A 25,488-nucleotide genomic window follows, 5' to 3' on the forward strand; every position below is an offset into this window, starting at 1 on the left:
GATAAATGCACAGAATATCTGTTTACAAGTCAAAGCAGTCCAAAACCATTCTAAACAAATATGTGGATTGATGTTGATGTGAGAAAACAACATGGATTGGACTTTTTTTTTTTTTTTTTTTTAAATAGAATAGCATTTTAGCATGAATCAATGGTATGAAGTTAAAAAGGCTTAAAGTTGGATTTGTTTCTTACAAACACATCTTTTTACTTTACAAGATGGCAATTGATGGACTGGAGTGGTGTGGATTACTTGTGATGTTTTATCAGCTGTTTGGACTTTAAATCTGGCAGCACCCATTCACTGCAGAGGATCCATTGATAAGCAAGTGATGGAATGCACATTTATCCAAATGTGTTCCAATGAAGAAACAAACTCGTATAAATTTTGGATGTCCTGAGGGTGACTAAACTTAGAGCAAATCTTCACTTTTAGGTGAACTGTTCTTTTAAATTACCCCTATTATGCCATTTTTAAGCTTCCTAATATTTTTTGGGAGTCTCCTACAATAGGTTTACATTCATGCAATGTCAAAAAACACTTTTGTTTTCTCTAAATGCATTTAATATCACTTCATTTTCCAACAATTCTCAAACAGTTCAAAGATTCAGTCTTCTTTCGGGGAGCCTACTCTGTTCTGATTTGTCAGATGGCCCAGTCTGTTGTGATTGGTCTACCACGTACAGCGTGTGTCAGAAATGATACACCCATTGTCACAATTGTGAATTTAGAACGCTTGATAGAAAATATAAACATCTATTGTTTATCATGCATACAGGTTGTGATTCAGTAGAGCCAGCTGGTCCAAGTAAACTAGGTTAGGCCGGTACAATTGGTACACTTTTTGCTTTTTCCATTACCATACCAAAACTAGGGACTGAACAGAAGTGATTTTTCATATGACATTTCCTTTACTTGTCTACTAAAATATTAATAATTATAAACATCATATTTGCCACAGTTAGCTCATAAACAGAATCTTTTTGGTTCAGTACCCGAGTACACTGCCCTACAAAGGCTAAGCGTAGTAACTACACCAACACTGAAACCTTTTCATTTAAAAAGTAATTCATTACAGACCTAGGTTGCTTTAAACCAATAGCTGAAAAAAAATCACACAATTTAAACAAAAGAAGAACAACAAACAAGTAGCTTAGTGTGTGAAACAAAGCTAGAATGTAGTACCATTACTTACTGTGGTGTGCCTTGGTATTAGTTTGGATTTTGTAGTTACAGCAATTTTGACACGCTCGTTTCTCTAAGATTGGACAGAATTGAACCAGGAGACTTTGCCACTAGCCTGGGTTTTCCCATGCTGCCTTGCACGCAGCGCGATTTTATTCACGCTGCTAGGCAGCCTGGAGTCCATGGACCAAATTTTCACCTCAGATAGGGAACCAATCACAGAACGGGGAGGGAGCAGCAAGACGATGACGCCTTCTTTGCGACTCAACGAAGCTGTTTGTTTACAACTATGGATCCAGCATGGCAGCAGACGCGAAGTTATCTTTCGATGCAGCCTTAGATAGGGTTCTAAGTAGTTTAGAACGCAAGTTCTACATACGTCATCCGGTATAATTGAAACGATTGGCTATGAGCTACACACAGGCGCATTTGATAGACATTCGTAGCGCCCAATAAATGGCCCTAGGCATTCGTAAACCATGCCTCAAATACGAGAAAATGAACATGTGGTTCCCAGACCACGAATCATGACATTGTCATGATGTGGTTTGGCGTTAGCCAGGCTACTTTGCCACAAGACAAAACAGTTGTCACAAAGCCCATTTTAAGCCTTAAGTTAATTTTGACCAAATGTGTAGTTACTGCGCTTTGCCTTTGGATGGCAGTACAGTTGAGACACCCATCCGTGCCTAACCAATTCATTGCAAATGTGAAATGTGAATTCAACAGTTTTTTATTTGCATTCAGCATTTTATATGATTATTTGTTTAGTTAAAAGTAATTCATTTGTAAAACTTTGTACAATAATGGCAAACAGCGATACCATATTTTATTTCAGTCCATTATCTTAATAGGAAAAGTTGAGTAACAGTAAAAAACATTTAACTTGCAAACAGCAATAATAAAACAGATCGAATACAACCTGATAAACATTAAAAATAAACATAATAAATGAATGATACTCAGCTGTAAATGATGTGTCTCAACTGTACCCCGCTGACCACCTTGAACATTTCTCTAGATTTTTATGATGACCTTGCATGACACAATGTCATGCAATATGTCAGTTTTTAGAGCACAGATTAAGGTTTATGAAAATGTACTTTACATGGTCTTTAAAAACTTTAACAGTCATATAAGGATGAGAAGCTATTCAATGTGAAAGGGACATGTGTCCATACTGTTCATACTGTACTGAACCATCCTTCATGAGCAAGTGTTTTGTGAATCCCCCTTTGAAATTCCTGAGATTAGAGAAGCAGTCGTCAGTAAAATTACGTGTTTAAGGGCAGGGTCAAGTTTCTTTGTCGCCAGCCAATGTAGAAAGTAGAACAGGCAGGCATTATGGGCACGGAAGTGAAATTTTAATTACTAAGAACTCGTTCAGGCTGTTCAGTTTACACTGCATTAAAGGCAATATTTGAAATTGCATTATTGGGGCACTTTAACATGAGTGAAATCTGCATGGAGAACTCCTGATCATGCAGATTCCCATTAGAACGACTGGACTTTACCCATGAAATTTCACAGAGCAATGGAAAATGTGACTGCACCTTTAGTTCTAATGGGGAGAGTTAAGCTCTTATCCACCTTATTTTTCTCGTAAGAGCGGACACACCATTTGTTTGTTTTGCTGCTTGATATTGCAAACTGGTGTGTCTTACAGTATTATTTTAGTGTATTATCTTAATTATGAACACACTGACTTGTAGTGCTCAACTGTTTCATCGTTTACTGCACTTTGTTATCCTTCTCATTAATTTCCTATAGCAGGTAATGGACGAATTGAAGAATAAGGTGGATAGGCATTATAGTGTCAGTAAAAAGATCACAGTTGTTTGGAATACTGTATTAACCAATCAGCATTCAGAACAACTGACAATCTCAGTAGAGTAGGGTGTTTCAGTCCTGTCTTGGCTCCAACACACCTGCTTGGAGATTTCTAGTGATCCTTTTGACCTTAATTAACTGGCTCAGGTGTGTTTAATTAGGACTGGAGCTAACCTTTGCAGAGAGGTGGCCCTCCAGGAGAAGGATTGGACACCCTGATATAGAGCAACCTGAAGTCTGAACCTGTGTCTTGATCAAGGGCACGATGCTGATAACAGACCTTAATATGAATCGCTTTATATAAAGGATTACCAGCCCAGAGACATTAAGCTACAGCTATCCTATTATGCTCAGAGATACAAATCAGAAATCTTCTTTTTCTTTTATCTCTCAGTCTTTCTCTCTCTCTCTCTCTATCTAAAAATTAAAACAGAATGCTTTTTTATAAGTGTTATATTCTGAAATCTGTTTGAGCGTAATTTCATTACACTGTAAAATTAATGAGGCACGCGTAGCAGAGAGTTTCTTAAAAATGGAACTCCTAATAGTCTCATTCACTGTCATTATGCTTTTCATCAAGTTCATCAAATTTCATTAAATGCCAGTTACCACTTTTGTTGAAAGTAAGGTTTTCTTTTAAGGTAAGGATCATATTACTTTTAGTCAAAACTATACTTAAAACTAGTGATTTAAACTAAACTTAAGTGCTTAATGTTGTGTTTGATAAAAATCACACAGACACCGGAAGTAACATCAACTTATTGTTTCTTTTTACTTAGCCCTCTCTACTTCAGACCTCAGTAAACTAACACATCCATTGGTCAGGCATGACCGAATGCTTTCAGCACAATCGAACATGATGCATCACTGAACATTAACATAATGCATTATCAAATAACACTTGTGAGAGAACCCAACATCCCCCCCCCCCCCCCCCCCACAGGGTTTCAAGCATGAAATGTTGACACAAAGTCCTGCAAGTGCCCTGGGCGAGAACGAATGCGGACAGGCCGTGGAGAAACACGGGGATGAGACTGGGCAGCCTGTGAAGGGCAGGCACAAATCTCAGCTGGCAGGTTGGTATAAATGTCTGGAGCCTGTGCAGGAGCTATCTGAGGTGTCAGCTGGAGCACTGTAGTGTCCTGCTGGGCTGGGGGTGTGGCTTGAGATACAACTCCTGTTGTATGTGCCAAGGGCGGCACTTTGCGGAGGCAGCTTGCTTGCCACCGTGTGCCATCACTGAGCAAGAAGGTGGCTGGGCCCAGCTGATGAGTAACTTGGAGAGGGGCAGACCAATAGGAAGCGAGTTTGTTGTCTCTGTGAGGTCTGCGAACCCTGACCCAATCTGCGGCCTTTATATCAGGGACCTTAACCCGTACGACAGAGGCCCTGACTCTCTGTAGAGGTTCCTGAGGCAGTGCAGGGCTGAGCCTGTCGAGGGGAAGGTGGAGCTCACGGCCAAGCATGAGGAAAGCTGGAGAGACCTCTGTCGTAGAGTGTTGGGTGGCCCTATAGTGCAGCAGTGTGTGATGGATGGCCTGTGAGAAGCTCCATCCCTGGAACAAGTGCGCTCTGAGGCTGTTTTTTAGGGACTGGGTCCTGTTCCGATGCCTCCTTCAGTTCCTGTAATGATATGACGGCCTGGAGGGGTGTGTGTAGCATCTGGACAATGTCCCGTTCCACCTGGTCTGTGTCGGGTGTGAATGGGTGTGTTGGGGTGTGGTGGAGCGGAGCGGGACAGTAGATCGGCCACAACATTGTCCCTGCCAGGGGTGAACTTCAGAAGACGGTTGGACCAGCAGTATAACCTCAGTGGCCTATGGCCTGTTCCATACGTGGAAAGCAGTGTAGTCAGGGCCTGGTGATCTGTCCTGAGGGTGAATACGCGACCATAGAGGTACAAATGCCGCCTCTCGCAGGCCCAGATGCAGGATAATGCTTCACGTTCCTCCACCGAGTATCTCTGCTCCGTCTGATTGAGGGCCCGTGATGCAAAGGCAATAGGCTTCTCGACGCCTTGCTGGGTCTGTGACAGCACTGCTCCTATGGCTGTAGCCGATGCATCACAAGTTACCCAGGTGGGACTGGAGATATCAAAGTGAGCCAACACCGGGGCTGTGGTGAGCTGCACCTTGAGTGCACACACAGCATCAGAGCATGCTTGTGTCCACACCCATGGCTCATCCTTACGCAGCAGTCGCCGCAGTGGGGCAGTGGTAGCAGAATAATGTGGAATGAACTTCAGGTAGTAGCCCGTCATGCCCAAAAAATAGGCAACCTGCGCAGTTGAGCTGGGTTCGGGAATGGCCAGTATGGCATCTACATTTGATCGAAGTGGTGTGATGCCATCTGCCGACAGCCGGAAACCCACGTATTCAATGGTCGGTGCAGAGAAGGTGCCTTTTTCAGCGTTGAGGGTTAGTTTGTGTTCAGCTAGGGCTGCAAAGACTCTGCTGAGGCGTTTGTCAAGACTCTCGGGGGTGGGCTCATGGATAACCGCATCATCCAGGTAAATGGCCACCCCCGGTATACCAGCCAGCACCGATATTTTTTGAAAACAGCTAGGGGCGGAGCTAAGTCCAAATGGCATACGTGTGTAGCGAAACACACCTGCATGGGTCACAAAGGCTGTGAGGTTTCTGCTGCTGGGGTGGAAGGGTACTTGTAGGTAACCCTGTCTGAGGTCCAGTTTAGAGAACACAGTTGAGCAATGGAACTGTGCAATGAGCTCTTCTGAGGTAGGCAGAGGAAACCTGTCCAGGATCACTGCCTTATTCACTGCTCGTAGGTCAACGCACGCCCGCAGGGCCCCTGACTTCTTCTGAGCTACCACCAGGTTTGAGACCCAGGGCGACGCATCCACTGGTTCAATAATGCCAATGTCCAGCAGCTGCTTAAGCTCAGCCGAGACACTATCACGGAGAGCCAAGGGAATATGTCAGAGTGGTTGGATGACTGATTTAATGGTGGGGTTCAGGAGAGGTTGGTGGGCAAATGCAGTAAGGCAGCCCAAGCCTTCAAAAAGGGATGGCCATTTTTGCTGCCAAGGCGTGGAAACTGTCAAGATCGCAGCTCCCTACGTGTCCACTAGTGAAAATCCCAGAGCTGAGAACAAATCCAGATCCATCAGGTTGGCCACACGACGGGTAACGTGGAAGGTAATGCTAGGCACCATCTTATTGCCATATCCAATGGTCACTTGCAGGGAACCCACTAAGTCAATCTTTGAGTCGCCATAGCCACAGAGTGAAGCAGCGGGTGCTGAAAGTGGCAGGGCACCGAAAAAAGTGTTATATATGTGTGCATGTTCAGGAGAGACACACTAGCACCAGTGTCCAAAAGCAGCGGGATACACACATCATTTATGCGCACTGAACATGCTTTAAACGAGACTGGTCCAGAGTAGACATTGTGAATGACAGTGGGTGCTTGGACTGACACAGCTGAAGCAGAGCGGCAGACTGAAGCGAAATGATTACGCTTACCACAGTTGTGGCATGTTTGACCACGGGCTGGGCAGTTCTGTGCTCTAGACAGATGAGATGATGATCCGCAGTTATCACAAGGCCGTGGTGTTTGTGCTTGTGGGCGTGGCCGCGACCGCTGTTGGCGCCTCAGTAGAGGAGTCTGCTGCCGCCAATGTGTCATTCTGGCTGGGCTGTAACGTCGATGGTGGCATGGAGGAGGGGGCCGGGCAGTCCACGATTGTTTGCCGACGCACATGCAGCTGCACTCTCTATTCGCACTGCAATCGTGATTGCCCGAGACATTTTTTCATGACCTTTTCATGTTTTAATGACCTAACATTTTACTTAAACCATCAAAATATGAAAGGAAAAAAAACACTGATCAGTGTTGCAAACTGCTTTCAATTGAAAGTAGCTAAAACAGTCGATAAATGTAGCTGATGAGGATGAGGTCATAATGGCAAGTTCATCGATCTCTATAATATAAAAATATATCAGTGGGAGAGTGTTGTAATCTAAACTTTGTCTAAGAAATTGATTTGTTGCTAGGCTTTTGAATAAAGTCTCAAAAGGGGTGAGGAAGTCACTAAACACTTAACATGTTTGATATTTACAATTTGAGTTTGGGGACGCTCTGTCTCGATTGGAAGCAGTTAAATAATTGTAATGAAACCCCACAATAGAGGATTTTTTGGACAAAAAAATCGCTTGCGATAACCCCCAATCATTCAGGGGTGCAAATCGGGCTTAAAATCTGTCTTAAAACTCCTCTAGTATGTGGCCAGCTTTAGGCAATTTTAATTTATATGCTGTTTAATGTTTCACGATAGTGTTATTTTACATTTGCATCTACTTGCCTATGCAATCGTGTGTTCCCCAGCGGGAACTCAAGCTGCGTCCGAAAACGCTATGGGAACGCCCTCAGCGAGACCATGCTCTGAAACGTGTGAAATCCAATAGAAAAAAATGCGACGTCACAGGCAGTTGACGTAGAGACCGGGAAGCTACTGTATAAAGGACGTTGGGCGCGTACAGCTTCTGTTTTTCAGCTAGCGCTCTGTGTGTGTCTTGTATTCCCTGTTTTTCGTGCCAGTTTGCATGGCTTTCTTTTGAGGGAATATGTCTAAACAATTCAAAATAAGGAGGCAATTCAGAATGTGTGTTACCCCGTTTCCTCGTTTTATTACGAGCGGCGATCGACACAATCTCTGTGTTGTCTGTTTGGGCACAGGAGTCAGTTCTCGAGGGAGCTGACTGCCCGTAGTGTTTTCCCTGCAGCTCTGTCCCGTTTTTGCCGAGGCAGGATGGGCGCTGTGTTCGTGGGAATTACACATATATTTAGGGTAGGGTTAGAGATTTTTTTTCTGCCTTCTCCCTAAATCTAGTGCACTCTCTTTCGTGGTTTCGAAGCCTGCACTGCGGTACTTTGTCCTTTGATTCAGAGCTCGCAGCTTTGCTCCCGGAGAGTTCTCTTCGAGAAGAGCGCTCTCGTGGGTGTTTCCCGCAGCTCAAGTCCCCTTTTTGCCGAGGCAGAGCAGCGGCCACCATTATGGGAATCACAGCATGGAATTCGTGCTGTTGCAGCTGTCTTTCTCCGAGGAGATTGACGCTGTATGCATATGAGCAGACTATGTATTGATCGTTTGTTTCTCCCTGCTCTCGCTTCTCTAAAAATAGGGGGCGGGGGTTCACGCGATTGATGTGTAATTTGTTCGGGAGCTGAGCACTCACAGCCGCTCTTGTTCATTCATAAATGTTTTCATTCATAAATGTTCATTCATAAATGTTTTCATTCATAAATGTTCATTCATAAATATGTTCATTCATAATGTCACAAACTACTTACACCTACATGTGTGAAGTTGATTGTTTAGCTCTGCTCCCATAGCTTTTAATTCTGAGGAATTAAAACAATTTACAGGCTGCTGGGCAAGAGCAGCCTCTTCCTAGCGGACCCTAAGTCGGTGGATAGTCGAGTCTATATCCCTGACCTTGAGTCCTCTGACCTCCCCATCCCTATAGAGATCAAGGCTCACTCCACTAGAGGTATGGCGGCCTCCAAGACACTCTCTGCACCTGTTCCCATGGAGGACATCTGTAGCGCTGTGGGATGGTCCATGCCCCTCACTTTGTAAGATTTTTGGCCTTGACTTTCTGGCCGCTCCCAGCTCTGCGGTCCTTTGCCTTAGCTGTGCTGCAGCTTTTCGGATGCAGCTTGAGTTCCTGCTGGGGAACTCTCCTAGGTTACTAACGTAACCCTAGTTCCCCTAGGGAACGAGAGCTGCATCTCGAGCCAGACTTCAGGCGCCCCTGCGTCGCGCTAGCTTCTCTGGAGCAGAAGCTGCTTGCTGTACGTGCCCCACGTGTTTTATAGCTTCCTGGTCTCTACGTCATCTGCCTGTGACGTCGCGTTTTTTTATATTGGATTTCACACGTGTTTCAGAGCATGGTCTCGCTGAGGGCATTCCCATAGCGTTTTCCGACACAGCTCTCGTTCCCTAGGGGAACTAGGGTTACATTAGTAACTTAGGAGAGTTTCTGCTTCTTCATCACTGTGTTTTGATTCAGATGTTCAATGCACTTTCAGAAGATGTGTAATAGCGCCTCCTTCCGCATAACAGTGAAAACACAAAAAGACGGAAAATTCCATTAATGGCAGGAAAAGAATTAAAGACATCTCAGTCTTTGTGGTTTGTGGAGGATAAGTGTGCTATTAATTTTATAAAGGTCCTTGCACCGTATAAATATTTTAGAATAATTAAAAAACGATTTACTTTGAGAGGATGTAAATTAGATTTGCTTAGAGAGCTTTTCTTTCAAAAGGATTGGTGATCATTTATTTTAGTGGGTATATGCATACATTCATTATTCAGTAAATTTACCACAGTTATCGTATAAAAGGTAACAGCTGCTTCACAAATGTCCATGTGATGTCAGTTAAAAGTAAAATGTGTCAATTGTATGCAAATGTTGGAGATTGCAGAAAGATTGCTTTAGATTGATTTTGTCGTTGTTGTTTACTCAAGCCATATCTACAGACCAGAATATTTGAAGGGTTTTAGGTGGGCTTCTTTGACTTGGACCAATAAGAAACCACCTAGTAACCAACTAAAATCTTTTAACTTGGCAACCAAAGAGTCATAATTGAGAACAAAAGCAGACACAAGTCCTATTAAAAAGTAAAACTTCTGAGTAAAGTGTCTCATGTGAACAACAGATTAAAGATAATTCAACTTAACTTGAAGCATTTGCCAACTCTCAGATCCACAGATAGTAACATCTAATTACCCAGAAGCATTTTTGCCTCTCTCTCTCTCTCTCTCTCTCTCTCTCTCTCTCTCTCTCTCTCTCTCTCTCTCTCTTTAATTGTGTGCGTGGTTTCAGCAGCGCTCTGTAATTAGCTCAATGGCTCTAAATCTCTCAACTCCTTTGACAGTGAGCTCTAAGTGCTTGTTTCGTTTGACCTCTGACCTTGTTCTAAAGGCAAAAAAAGTTGAGTCAGATCAAAAAAAAAGTCTGGGTCACTGAGTCTGGCATAGGGGAATCCATTAGTGTAACGACAGATTTACAGTGTCAGAGAGGCTGGTGTAACTCCAAGAGGGCAGAGATGTTATATCTTATGACAGAATGCACAGTCATCTCTAATAAAGAGTAAAAAGGTGGAAAACACATAAAGACTTTAATCAGGTGAGTGTCAGTGTCAATATTTGCTAAAAGAAAAAGTTCACCCTCCAAAAAAATTTACTCACCCACATGTCCCAAGCCTGTACGACAGGGAAGCAGGCTTGAGCAGGGAACAGACCAAAATTGAAGTTTTTTACTGAAAATGTTGTTCTTTGCCATAAACTGGATTACTGCAGTAGTCATATATTTCCTGGAGCCCCTTCTAAACATTTAGAAGCATGACTTGACTTTGATAAACAGTGAAAGTTGGACAAAAAAAAACAAACAAACATGAAATGACAATTAGTAAAGTGAAAGATTTTTTTTTTCAGCCTGCCAATGACTCTATAAGAAACTAACAACCGTAAATCTTAGGAAACAATGTCTGTGTGTATTAATTACAAAATCTAATTCACTCCAAATGGAGAGTGTAAAATGCACTCTGGCGGTTGAATGAACAAAGTCTCAAGGAAAAATACAAGGACAATTTTTTTCTCCAGAATCACATAGACCTTGTTAGGTCTTTGACCACTAATTAAACACAACCTGTACTTGTCACCTTTGCTCAATTAAAATGCACTACACGTGGCCACTTCTAATGCAGTGCTTACAAGCACACACACACAAACACAGTGTTTTCATTACATTGCACATTCCTCTCACATCGTGTACAGCAGCAGCAAAAAGCATTTGGACACTTAGGCCACACAGGAAAAATATATGCATCTCATTGCCCTCAACATCAAACCAAGCGTCCCACCCTGCAGAAGGCTTTGGGCAGAGGATAGATCATACTCAACGCTTCAGACCATTAACCTGCAGCAAACTCGCTTTCCCTTCAATCATCTCATTTATGTCTTTCCCCTAAAGAGGCATGTGGGTTTCTGAGGTAAAAAATATGTCTCTCACCTGATGTCTCTGACCTTCCTGCCTTCATTCCCCTGGCTGTCAGTCTGTCTCTTCACACCACTAAACATTCATTAGCATTTCCATTATTTGAGTCTGGAGCTCTCACATACACAAGAGAGGGAGAGACCCCTGCTGACATGACTGCCTCAAAAACGATAAAGACATAGAAAATGTAAATTTAAAATCAACTCATTTCCTTAGCTGTCATGCCCTGTTCTTGTGTATCCTGTCTTTTTTTCATTTCGTTTTTGCTTTTTAAGTCTTTTCCTTTCCTGTCTTTTAATCATATCCCATCACATATTTTCATTTCCTGTCCTGTTCTTTTATGCCCGGTCTTTTTATTTTCCATCTTTCCTTTCCTTTCCTTTCCTTTCCTTTCCTTTCCTTTCCTTTCCCATTCATACATGTCCCATCCCATTTTATCTTTTCATGCATATCCCGTACCATATTTTCCTTTCCTGTCCTGTCCTGTTCTGTCCTTTTCTTTCCTGTCCTGTCCTCTCCTCTCCTTGCCTTGCATTGCCTTGCTTTTCCTTTCCTTTCCTTAGATTTTCTTTGATTTCCTTTCCTTTTCTTTCCTGTCCTGTCCTGTCGGTCGTTTAATTTCCTGCCCCATTCATGTATGTCCCATCTCATACTTTCCTTTCCTTTCCTTTCCTTTCCTTTCCTTTTCTTTTCTTTTCTTTTCTTTTCTTTTCTTTTCTTTTCCTGTCCTGTTCTGTCTTTTTATTTCCTTTCCTGTCCCATTTATACATGTCCCATCCCATTTTGTCTTTTCATGCATGTCCCGTACCATATTTTCCTGTCCTTTCCTTTCCTTCTCTTTCTTTTCCTTTCCTAACCTTTCCCATTCATACATGTCCCTTCCCTTCCTGTCCCATCTTTTCCTTTCCTTTCCTTTCCTTTCTTGTCCTGTCCTTTCCTTTCCTTTCCTTTCCTTTCCTTTCCTTACCCGTCCTGTCCTTTCATTTCCTGTCCCATTCATGTATGTCCCGTCTCATATTTTCCTTTCCTTTCTTTCCTTTTCTTTGATTTCCTTTTCTTTTATTTCCTTTTCTAATGATTTCCATTCCTATCCTGTCCTTTCATTTCCTGTCCTATTCATATATGTCCCGTCTCATATTTTCCTTTCCTGTCCTGTCCTGTTCTGTCCTGTTTATGTATGTCCTGTCCCATTTTTTCCTTTCCTTTCCTTTTGTTTCCCATTCATACATGTCCCATCCCATTTTATCTTTGCATGCATATCCCGTACCATATTTTCCTTTCCTGTCCTGTTCTGTCCTTTTCTTTCCTGTCCTGTCCTCTCCTCTCCTTGCCTTGCATTGCCTTGCCTTTCCCTGCCTTTCCTTTTCTTTCCTTTCCTTTCCTTTCCTTTCCTTTGATTTTCTTTGATTTCCCTATCTTTTCTTTCCTGTCCTGTCCTGTCGGTCGTTTAATTTCCTGCCCCATTCATGTATGTCCCATCTCATACTTTCCTTTCCTTTGCTTTGCTTTGCTTTGCTTTCCTTTCCTTTCCTTTCCTTTCCTTTCCTTTCCTTTTCTTTCCTGTCCTGTCGGTCGTTTAATTTCCTGCCCCATTCATGTATGTCCCATCTCATACTTTCCTTTCCTTTCCTTTCCTTTCCTTTCCTTTCCTTTCCTTTCCTTTCCTTTCCTTTCCTTTCCTTTCCTAACCTTTCCCGTTCATACACGTCCCTTCCCTTCCTGTCCCATCTTTTCCTTTTCTTTCCTTTCCTTTCCTTTTCTTTTCTTTTCTTTTCTTTTCTTTTCCTACCTGTTCTGTCTTTTTATTTCCTTTCCTGTCCCATTTATACATGTCCCATCCCATTTTGTCTTTTCATGCATGTCCCATACCATATTTTCCTGTCCTGTACTTTCATTTCCTTTCCTTTCCTTTCCTTTCCTTTCCTTTCCTTTCCTTTCCTTTCCTTTCCTTTCCTTTCTTGTCCTGTCCTGTCCTGTCCTGTCCTGGCCTTTCCTTTCCTTTCCTTTTCTTACCCGTCCTGTCCTTTCATTTCCTGTCCCATTCATGTATGTCCTGTCTCATATTTTCCTTTCCTTTCTTTCCTTTTCTTTGATTTCCTTTTCTTTCTTTTTCTAATGACTTCCATTCCTATCCTGTCCTTTCATTTCCTGTCCTATTCATGTATGTCCCGTCTCATAGTTTCCTTTCCTGTCCTGCCCTGTTCTGTCCTGTTTATGTATGTCCTGTCCCATTTTTTCCTTTCCTTTCCTTTCCTTTCCTTTCCTTTCCTTTCCTTCCTGTCCTGTTCATGTATGTCCTGTTCCATATTTTCTTTTCCTGTTCTGTCCTTTAATTTCCTTTTACTCTCCCTTTCATGCATGTCCCATCCCACATTTTCCGGTCCTTTCCTTTCCTGTCCTGTCCCGTCCTATCCTGTCTTGTCCTGTTCTTTTATTTTTTTTTTTCCTGCCCCGTTCTGGCTCGTCATTTCCTTAGCTCTCCTGCCCTGTTCTTGTGTGTCCTGTCCCATCTTTTTTCTTTTCATTTCTTTTTTGTTTTTTAAGTCTTTTCTTTTTCTTTCCTGTCTTTTAATCATGTCCCATCACATATTTTCCTGTCCTGTTCCTGTCCTTTTATGCCCTGTCTTTTCCTTTTCCATCTTTCCTGTCCTTCTTTCCTTTCCTTTCCTTTCCTTTCCTTTCCTAACCTTTCCCATTCATACATGTCCCTTCCCGTCCCATCATTTCCTTTCCTTTTCTTTTCCTGTCCCATTCTGTCCTTTTATTTCCTTTCCTGTCCCATTCATACATGTCCCATCCCATTTTGTCTTTTCACGCATGTCCCGTACCATATTTTCCTTTCCTGTCCTGTCCTACCCCGTTCATGCATGTCACGTCGCATCTTTTCCTGTCCTTTTATTTTCCTTTCCTGTCCTGTCCTATTCTGTCCTATCCTGTCCTATCTTGTCCTGTCCTGTCCTGTCCTATCCTATCCTGTCCTGTTCTTTTATTTTTTCCTGCCCCGCTAGGTCTCATAATTTTCTTTTCTGTCCTATCCTTTTCTTGTGTGTCCTGTCTTTTCCTGTTCCATCTTTCCTGTCCTTTTTCCCTTTTCTTTTCATTTCCTTATGTTCATGCATGTTCTATCTAATTTTGTCTTTTCATGCATGTCCAGCCCATATTTTCCTTACCTTTCCCTTCCTGTCCTGTCCCATCTCCTTTAATGTAATGTCCTGTTCTGTTATGTCCCATTTTCCTTTCCTTTGTAGTTGTCATTTTTGTCAGTTGTCATTTTTGTCTTTTCAGTTGTGACAGTGACAATTGCTTTGTCCAAGTCAACCCCCTAAGTCTCTATAATATTGATATATGACAAACAGTTTAGGATGAATTTGCAGTCCTAAGTTTAATATGAAGTCAGAGGTTTGTTTCAATGGCAAAAGGCACTAAAATGTGACTCACTATGTAGTAACACTGCCAGTACAGCTGTTAAAGGCACATTTTTTAATACACTATATGTTTTATGATCTACCCTATCAAACTGCCACATCTATCACCCCTCCTTGCTCTGGGATCTCATGATATCACTATTAAGCATGGGTGATTGTATGTTACATCGGTGATCCATGAGGGAATTTTTCAGGAAAGCTGATAAATGTACAATAGTGATCAAACTAAAGAAAGATTTCAGTAGGTTTAATTATCATCAATTATTATTATTGCTGCTCATTACACTCTGGTCTACCACGCAAGAAAAAAATATAACCAAAATACTTTTAGATTTTGCACATTTGACCTCTTCAGTTGTTATATTCCTTTTGAAGGGAGGCTCAGCCTCCATTGCCTCCTCTGATGAGCCGTCACTGGCTAAGTTTCCCCTCTCTCTTCTCCTTAGGGTGCTGCCTCATGTCTGGTTAGGCAGCTGCCCTCGACGTGTCGAACATGTTACCCTAAAGCTGAAACAGGAACTGGGTGTTACAGCTGTGATGAACTTTCAGACAGAATGGGATGTCATAAACAACTCACATGGCTGCCGGCGTGACCTCAGTCAACCCATGACCCCAGAGACCATGACGCACCTTTACAAAGACTGTGGCCTTTCTTACATCTGGATCCCTACTCCAGACATGAGCACAGAAGGTCAGTGTGTGTGTGTGTGTGTGTGTGTGTGTGTGTGTGTGTGTGTGTGTGTGTGTGTGTGTGGCCGATATACCCTTGAATGGCAGGCACAGCAGTCTTTTTAAAATTAAGTGATTTACTGCCTAGGTAGCTCCCTTGTAAGGCAGCATCCTAAGTCCTAACTGTCATGGAATCTTGCAAGTGTCTGTTTTGGCAGGTTTTATTACAGTTGAAGTCAAAAGTTTACACACACCACCTGCAAAATGTTAATTATTTTACCAAAATAACATACAAAATGCATGTTCTTTTTTATTTAGTACTCTGAATAAGATATTTCTCATAAAATATGTTTACATACAGTATAGTCCACAAGAAAAAAATAATAGTTGAATTCATAAAAATGACTCCATTCAAAAGTTTACATACGTTTGATTCTTAATACTGTGTTCTTACCTGAATGATCCACAGCTGTGTGTTTTGTTGTTGTTGTTGTTTGTTTAGTGATATTTGTTCATGAGTCCCTTGCTTGTCCTTAACGGTTAAACTGCCTGCTGTTCTTGAGGAAAATCAATCAGATCCCATAAATTATTTGGTTTTTCAACATTTTCATGTGTTTGCGCCCTTTCCAACAATGACTGTATGATATTGAGATCCATCTTTCTACACTGAGGACAACTGAGGGACTCATATGCAACTATTACAGAAGGTTCAGATGCTCACTGATGCTCCAGAAGGAAAAACAATGCATTAAGAGCCGGGAGGCGAAAACTTTTTACAAACATAAATTTAATTTATTTTGTCTTCTGGGCAACATGTATGTATCTTCTGTAGCTTTTGAAGAGTACTAAATGGAAAAATATGATATTTAAAATAAGAAAAATGTACACATCTATATTTTGCTCAAAAGTTTTCACCCCTGGCTCTTAATGCATCATTTTTCCTTCTGGAGCCCCACTTAGCATTTTAAACATTTGTCCTTAGTGTAGGAAGATGGATCTCAAAATCATACAGTCATTGTTGAAAAGGGTTCAAATACACAAAATGCTGGAAATCCAAAGAATTTGTTGGACCTGAAGGACTTTCTGAAGAACGGTGAGCAGTTTAACTGTTCAGGACAAACAGAGGACTTATGAACAACTGTAACTACAAAAAAAAAAAAAAAAAAAAAAAAAAAAAAGCTGTGGATCATTCAGGTAACAACACAATATTAAAAATCAAGTGTATGTCCTTTTGAACGGGGTCATTTTATACATACAATTATTATTTTCTCTTGTGAACTATGTGTAAACATATTTTATGTGAAATGTCTTATTCAGATCAGTACTAAATAAAAAAATAACATGCATTTTGTATGATCCCTCTTATTTTGGTCAAATAATTAACATTTTGCAGATTCTGCAAGGTGTATGTTAACTTTGAACCTCAACTGTACCATTTAATACACAGAGGATATGCTGTACTGAATTGCAAACTTGAAGCTTTCTTAGTCAGCACATTGGTTTGTTTTAATGTGTAGACTACTAACACAAGAATCTAAAGAGCTTCAATTCTAATTTTGCCCTCTGCAGGTCGCATACAGATGCTGCCCCAGGCAGTGTTCTTGCTCTATGGACTGCTGGAGAATGGTCACACAGTATACGTTCACTGTAATGCAGGAGTGGGCCGTTCCACTGCGGCCGTGTGTGGACTCCTGATGTATGTGTTAGGCTGGAGACTCAGAAAAGTGCAGTACTACCTTACTACCAGAAGGGCGGCAGTCTATATCGACGAGGAAGCACTGGTGAGGGCTGAAAATGACTTTCTTATGAAGTTTGGACAACTCCGTCCATCTGTCTGCAGTCCAGAGACATGAGAACAGCACCCTCTACTGGATGGGAGGATTATAGGACTTGAGTTTAATAATGTTAAAGCAATTAACACCATCAAAAAATACCCCTATGATTTCTACTCAAAATAAAATACATTATTTATATTTTTCTTTATAGTTCTTGTTTGCTAAAATTTAATGAATTTTCGTCTTCGTTTTAAGTGTTGCACATCCCTGCGAATGATGTAATACCAAATGGTAATGAGTGTAAAACAGCTAAACATGATGATATTTGCTGTTATTTACCAAGAATTATAATTCTAAATCTGTTATGCAGCACAGATGGCCATGGTAACCACATGAGTGTGTTGTTCTGTTTATCCTTTCGAGATGTTTTCACAGTTTCGCCTGGTTTTTGTTCGTTTATCTTGACATGGTCATTCGAAAAGGCACCTTGAGGCAGTTGTTGCCCCGGACTGCTAATGTGATGGTTATTATTCGACTATCTGCCCCTTTTCTCCTCTAACATGCCACTTTCATTCATTTATGAATGTAACTCAATATTCTTGTTATATATTTAGCACAGCAATTTCCCTGCCCTTGAAATAAGCTGCCGTAATGAAAAGCACTTTCCACTTGACCTTTAAATAAATAAAAACTTGTGTCACACATTGACAGACTGTGTGTGAAAATTGAAAAACTTTTAAGTTTTAAGAAAAGAACAGATCAGTGGGTTAAACAGAGGTACCATTAATGAACCTCGAGTCGAGTACAAGAATAAATCATTGAGTGTAAAAGCACAAGATGGAAAGAGAGAAATATCAATACAGGTATAATGAAGAACAGTGTGTACCACAAAATTGAATCATTTTATTTATCAGAATTTTCATCCTTTTCCAGGAAAAATATTAAAGAACCAAATATCAATAACACCAGGCCTAACATTTACTTATAAATTGCATTACATTTACAAATAAATTCTTGTTTTATCCTAATATAGCATGAATGTCACAGTTCTGTCTGTCTTGTCATTGGTTTTTCCCATTTGTCTTCCCCCCCCGTTGATCTGTCATTTGGTTTAGCCTTCGTCACCGTCATCTGTTACACCTGTGTTTTATTATCAGTCATCAATGTCACCTGTGTTTCTTGATTAGTTTGTCTTTAAGAGTCAGTCTTTGAGTTCAGTGTATTGTCGGTCCTTGACGTTTGATGTGTGTGAAAGCTCTTCGTATTCCTGCCTTGTTCCTCTTGGAGAATTATATTAAATATATTGTGTTTGTGAATATCGTCTCTCGTCTCGTCTAGTCCTGCATACACCCGTAACAATGAAAAATGTTTTTTTCTTCATTGCTCATTTTTTTAAAACAATGAATATAATTAAATTGACCGACGTTTATACTTAAATCAAGAAATTTGTTAAAAAATACAAAACAATAAACACTAATTAGAAATTACCCTATGTATTTGGTGCTCAAGTAACAATTCTTATTATCAATGGTAGAACTGTGATACATTTTTTATGTATTCTTTGATAATTAGAAAAAAAAATCTAAAAAATTTATTAGAAATCTTTTGTATCATTCTGAATGTCTTCCCAGTCACTTTTGGTACATTTAAAAGCATACATGCTAAATAAAATGATTTCTTTATTAGTCAAATAAAATATATCTTCCTTAAAAACATATCTGTATGTTCAGATATTTTAACTGGAAAACAAGACAAGATACAGATTGCAGTGTAGTCATCTAGCCCTATAGTTAAATTTGTGTTTGCCGTAAGCACTCATGACAAAACAGAAAAGAATCATGGATGAGTCACCATGAACTGTGGGCATTATTTCACACAATACCCACCCTGATCCACGGTTAGCATCTCAACTCGTTGGTGTTCCACTTTGATGATATAAATATAGCCTCCACACAGCAAAACCACACCACCTCTGAAGAGAATATACTCTCTTCCAGGAACCAGATAAAGCAGCTTGGTGTTTTGAGCATAAAATCCTCATCTGTTTCTCACTGTCAGTGAAGTATTTTACAGTCACATGATCTTCTTCTGAGCTGGTTCAAAAGGCTAATATTATTCATCTATTTACGTAATCCTAATGCAGTTCTTTGTCCTGTGTCCCACTAAAAGAATAAAGCCTGAAAGTCTTTATTTAGACTGGAGGACAGAGAAAGAATAGAAGTATCACTATGGTTTTGCTTGAAAGCAAAATGTATTGTAAAATAAATAAAGTGTGTGGCACAAGATGGCCTGTCATAGATACAGTGGTATGCCAAAGTTTGGGCACCCCTGTACATTTTCGTCATTTTCCTTTATAAATCATTGGTTGTCTGGATAAGGAATTTTAGTTAAATATATCATACAGGAGACAAACACAGTGATATTTGAGAAGTGAAATAAAGTTTATATAATTTATGAAAAGTGTGCAAGAATTATTTAAAATTGGGCATGTGCATAAATTTACGCACCCTTGTCATTTTATTGATTTCAATACCTTTAGCACTAATTAGAACTCAAAATTGGTTTGGTAACCTCAGTGACCCTTGACCTCCATACACAGGTGAATCCAATCATGAGAAAGTATTTAAAGGAGGCCAATTGTAAGTGTTTCTCCTCTTTGCATCTTCTCTAAAGAGTGGCAAAATGGGAGCCTCAAAACAACTCTCAGATGACCTGAAAACAATGATTGTTGAACATCATGGTTTAGTGGAAGGATACAGAAAGCTGTCTCAGAGATTTAAGCTATCAGTTTCAACTGTGAGGAACATTGTGAGGAATTGGAAGACCAGAGGCACAGTTCTAGGTAAGGCCCAAAGTGGCAGACCAAGAAAAATCTCAGATAAGCAGAGGTGCAGGATGGTGAGAACAGTCAACCCACAGACCAGCTCCATAGACCTACAACATCTTACTGCAGATGGTGTCACTGTGCATCGTTCAACTATTCAGCGCACTTTACACAAGGAGATGCTGTATGGACGAGTAATGCTGAAAAAGCCTTTTCTCTGCACACGCCACAAACGGTGTCGCTTGAGGTATGCTAAAGCACATTTGGACAAGCCAGCATTATTTTGGAATAAGGTGCTGTGGACTGATGAAACTAAAATAGAGTTATTTGGGCAAAACAAGGGGCATTATGCACGGCTGAAAAACAACACAGCATTCCAAGAAAAACACTTGCTACCTACAGTAAAATTTGGTTGCAGTTCCATCATGCTGTGGGGCTGTGTGGCCAGTGCAGAAACTGGGAATATTGTTAAAGTTGAGGGTCGCATGGATTCCACTCAATATCAGCAGATTCTGGAGAACAATGTCCAGGAATCAGTAACAAAGTTGAAGTTGCGCCGGGGCTGGATCTTTCAACAAGACAACAATGACCCTAAACACTGCTCAAAATCTACTAAGGCATTCATGCAGAGGAACAAGTACAACGTTCTGGAATGGCCATCTGAGTCCCCAGACCTGAATATTATTGAAAATTTGTGGTGTGATTTAAAGCGGGCTGTCCATGCTCGGAAACCATCACACCTGACTGAACTGGAGATGTTTTGTAAAGAAGAATGGTCCAAAATACCTTCTGCCAGAATCCAGACTCTAATTGGAAGCTATAGAAAGTGTTTAGAGGCTGTTATTTCTGCAAAAGGAGGATGCACAAAATATTGAGTTAATTTTTCTTTTGTGGTGCCTAAATTTATGCACATGCCTAATTTTGTTTAAATAATTCTTGCACACTTTCTATAAATCATATTAACTTTATTTCACTTCTCAAATATCACTGTTTGTCTCCTATATAATATATTTAACTGAAATTTCTTATCCAGACAACCAATGATTTATAAAGGAAAATTATGAAAATTTACAGGGGTGCCCAAACTTTGGCATACCACTTTAACTGTGGTTAATCACACCTGAGTTCAGTTTCTCCTGTTCACTGCCACACCTGTTCGCAATCAAGAAATCAATTAAATAGGACCTGCCTGACAAAGTGAAGTAGACCAAAAGATCCTCAAAATCTACACATGTTGAGAACCAAAGAAATTCTGGAACAAGGTTATAAAGCCATTTCTAAAGCTTTGGGACTCCAGCGAACCACAGTGAGAGCCATTATCCACAAATAGCGAAAACATGGAACAGTGGTAAACCTTCCCTGGAGTGGACGGCAGACCAAAATTATCCCAAGAGCGCAGCAACGACTCATCCAAGAGGTCACAAAAGACCCCACAACAACATCTAAAAAACTGCAGGCCTCTCTTGCCTCAGTTAAGGTCAGTGTTCATGACTCCACCATAAGAAAGAGACTGGGCAAAAATGGCCTGCATGGCAGAGTTCCAACATAAAGGCTCGTCTCAGTTTTGCCAGAACACATCTTGATGATCCCCAAGACTTTTGGTAAAATACTCTGTGGACTGATGAGACAAAAGTTGAACTTTTGTTAATAAGCAAGATGGCGCCGCGAATGGCAGCCTCTGTGCTTAGCTCTCCAGTTGTTTTTGTGTTTTTGTTCGTTTTTCCTGTTTTTTGTTTTGCAAACACGATCAGTTTTACAAGGGATGAACTGCTAAACATTAGGCAGAACATACCACAAAATCTCCTACCGGTTTTTGATTATTCGGACGTTTTGCTCAACATCATAGTTGGCGGAGCGGCGGCGCTTACCAAAGGCTTCAGGACGCGCAGGACGCGCAGGACGCGGGGGAAGCGCGCCGGCGCGCTCGTGAAGTTTCGTCAGCGTGGATTCAGGATGACACTGCCAGGCATACATTTGGCAAATCTCCGGTCTCTACCAAACAAAACGGACGAACTCCTTCTGCTCTCCCGGACAAATAAGGACTTCTCACACTCTGCTGCTCTGTGTTTCACGGAAACCTGGCTGAACGCGGCTATACCGGACAGCGCGATTCATCTCCCGGGATATCAGCTGTTCAGAGGAGACCGCGACGCAGAATCGACGGGGAAATCGCGCGGCGGCGGGACGTGCTTTTACATCAATGAGAGGTGGTGTACAGATGTAACAGTGTTAAAGATAATATGCTGTTCTGATGTTGAAGCGCTTTTCATAAACTGTAAGCCGTTCTATTCGCCGCGAGAGTTTTGCTCGTTCATTCTCGTGAGTGTGTACATTCCACCGCAAGCGCACGTGAGCCTGGCGTTACAGAAACTCGCTGATCACATCACAGAGACAGAACAACAACACCCGGACTCTGTTTTAATCATTCTTGGGGATTTTAATAGAGCAAATCTCTCCCGCGAACTGCCAAAATACAGACAGCACATCACATGTCCGACCAGAGATAGAAATATATTGGACCACTGTTACACCACAATAAGGAATGCATATCACTCTGTCTCACGGGCAGCTTTGGGACTTTCTGATCACTGCCTGGTTCATCTTATACCAACCTACAGGCAAAAACTTAAATCTGCTAAACCTGTAGCAAAGTCTGTAAAGAGATGGACCAACGAAACAGAGCGGGCTTTACAAGCCTGTTTCGAATGTACTGATTGGAGTGTTTTTGAAGCTGCTGCTACTGATCTGGACGAGCTTACAGAGACTGTTACTTCATATATCAGTTTCTGTGAGGATTTATGCATTCCTACCAGGACTCGCTTAACTTACAACAACGACAAACCATGGTTCACTGCAAAACTCAGACAGCTTCGTCATGTCAAAGATGATGCTTACAGGAAAGGGGACAAAGTCTTGTATAAAGAGGCCAAATACACACTGGAAAAGGAGATCAAAGTGGCAAAGAGAAATTATTCCGAAAAGATAAGGAACCAATTTCATTCCAGTGACTCTTCATCAGTGTGGAAAGGTCTAAAACAAATCACCAATTACAAGACATCATCCCCCAGCACTTTGCAGAATCAGCAACTGGCAGACGATCTGAACGAGTTCTATTGTCGGTTTGAAAAGACACCATTTACACCTCCAACATCACCCCTCTCCCCCACTCCTGCAACTCCCATTCAAATCAGTGAAGATGAGGTACGCAAGGTCTTCAAAAAGAACAAAAGAAGAAAGGCACCAGGCCCTGACGGTGTCACACCAGCCTGTCTGAAAACCTGTGCAGATCAGCTGGCACCCATTTTCTCACAGATCTTCAATAGGTCTTTGGAGTTGTGTGAAGTCCCCGCCTCTCTCAAACGTTCTGAAATCATCCCCATTCCAAAGAAACCCAAAATAACAGGACTTAACGACTACAGACCTGTGGCGCTAACATCTGTCGTCATGAAGTCGTTTGAGAAACTGGTTCTGGCTTATCTGAAGGACATCACCGGACCCTTACTGGACCCCCTGCAGTTTGCTTATCGTGCAAACAGGTCTGTAGATGATGCAGTGAACATGAGTCTACATTTCATACTGCAGCATCTGGACAAATCAGGGACTTACGCGAGGATCCTGTTTGTGGACTTCAGTTCAGCCTTCAACACTATCATCCCAAACCTCCTCCTGCCCAAACTAACTCAGCTCTCTGTGCCCACATCAGTCTGTCAGTGGATCAACAGCTTCCTGACAGACAGACAGCAGCTAGTGAGGCTGGGAAAATTCTCATCCAGCACCCGGACTATCAGCACTGGCGCCCCTCAGGGTTGTGTCCTCTCCCCACTGCTCTTCTCCCTGTATACTAATGACTGTACCTCCAAAGACCCCTCTGTCAAGCTCCTGAAGTTTGCAGACGACACCACACTTATCGGCCTCATTCAGGACGGTGACGAGTCTGCTTACAGACAGGAGGTAAAAGAGCTGGCTGTCTGGTGCAGTCATAACAACCTGGAGCTCAACACGCTCAAAACTGTGGAGATGATCATAGACTTCAGGAAAACCCCCCCTGCTCTCCCCCCACTCACCATCATGAACAGCACTGTAAACACAGTGGAGTCATTCAGGTTCCTTGGAAATACCATCTCTCAGGACCTGAAGTGGGACATTCACATAGACTCCATTGTGAAAAAGGCCCAGCAGAGGCTGTACTTCCTCCGCCAGCTGAGGAAACTCAACCTGCCACAGGAACTGCTGAAACAGTTTTACTCTGCCATCATTGAATCCGTCCTCTGCACTTCAATTACCATCTGGTTCAGCTCAGCTACAAATTCTGATCTCAGAAGACTACGTCGGATAGTCCGGACTGCTGAGCGAATCATTGGTACAACCCTCCCTACCCTTCAAGATCTGTACTTATCCAGAGTACGAAAAAGGGCTGCCAAAATTACTCTGGACCCCTCACATCCAGCACACTCACTTTTTGAACTGTTACCATCCGGTCGGCGCTACAGAGCACTGAGCACTAGAACGACCAGACACCGAAACAGTTTCTTTCCTCAGGCAATCCATCTCATGAACACTTGATCGTGGAACATACAACACTATACATTCTTTATTCATTTTTCCGTTATTTATTTAAAGCACATACTTACTCCATTCAAATGTCTTTGCTATTTTTGCACATTGTCTGTCTTGTATACTTCTATATTGTTCTTTTTATAATATGTATCGTCTTGTCACTGTCTTTCTGTAGCACTGTGGAGCTCTGTCACAAAAACAAATTCCTAGTATGTGCAAACATACCTGGCAATAAAGCTCATTCTGATTCTGATTCTGATTCTGACTTTTTGGAAGGTGTGTGTCCCATTACATCTGGCATAAAAGTAACACAGCAAATCAGCAAAAAAAAAAAAAAAGTAACAGCATTTCAGAAAAAGAACATCTTACCAACAGTAAAATATGGTGGTGGTAGTCTGATGGTCTGGGGCTGTTTTGCTGCTTCTGGACCTGGAAGACTTGCTGTAATAAATGGAAACATGAATTCTGCTGTCTACCAAAAAATCCTGAAGGACAATGTCTGGCCATCTGTTCGTGACCTCAAGCTGAAGCGAACTTGGGTTCTGTAGCAGGACAATGATCCAAAACACACCAGCAAATCCACCTCTGAATGGCTGAAGAAAAACTAAATTAAGACTTTGGAGTGGCCTAGTCAAAGTCCTGACCTGAATCCTATTGAGATGCTGTGGCATGACCTTAAAAAGGCGGTTCATGGTTGAAAACCCTCCAATGTGGCTGAATTACAACAATTCTGCCAAGATGAGTGGGCCAAAATTCTTGCACAGTGCTGTAACAGACTCAAGTTATCGCAAACGCGTGATTGCAGTTGTTGCTGCTAAGGGTGGCCCAACCAGTTATTAAGTTTAGGAGGCAAACACTTTTTCACACAGGGCCATGTGGGTTTGGATTTTGTTTTCCCTTCATAATAAAAACCTCCATTCAAAAACCGCATGTTGTATTTACTTGTGTTATCTTTGATTAATAATTAAATTTGTTTGATGATCTGAAACATTAAAGTGTGACAAACATGCAAAAACATAAAAAAATCAGGAAGGGGGCCAGTTAGATATCCCACCAATTTTTCTTATGTGATGTACTCATAACCACACATTAAGTGATTAAAGAAGTACCCATCACTAAACTATTACGCATCCCTAGGGGGCAAAAGCAAAATTCACTACACCATAAAGTGATCATTTATTTAACAGACAAAAAGAGAA

The 25,488-nt window shown here is 41.5% G+C and overlaps 1 protein-coding gene across 1 annotated transcript in view; it reads left to right on the top strand.

The window, feature by feature from the left end:
• epm2a (EPM2A glucan phosphatase, laforin) overlaps positions 1 to 17,612 on the top strand; it is a 34,844-nt gene extending 17,232 nt beyond the window's left edge. The window contains exons 3-4 of the mRNA XM_073823693.1: positions 14,911 to 15,155; positions 16,703 to 17,612. Of these exons, the coding sequence (XP_073679794.1) occupies positions 14,911 to 15,155; positions 16,703 to 16,986 (529 nt within the window). The 3' untranslated portion in view covers positions 16,987 to 17,612. The remainder of the gene's footprint in view (positions 1 to 14,910; positions 15,156 to 16,702) is intronic.
• Positions 17,613 to 25,488: the final 7,876 nt, after the last annotated feature.

Source organism: Garra rufa, chromosome 18 (assembly GCF_049309525.1).
Source record: "Garra rufa chromosome 18, GarRuf1.0, whole genome shotgun sequence".
In the NCBI taxonomy this organism is placed as follows: domain Eukaryota; kingdom Metazoa; phylum Chordata; class Actinopteri; order Cypriniformes; family Cyprinidae; genus Garra; species Garra rufa.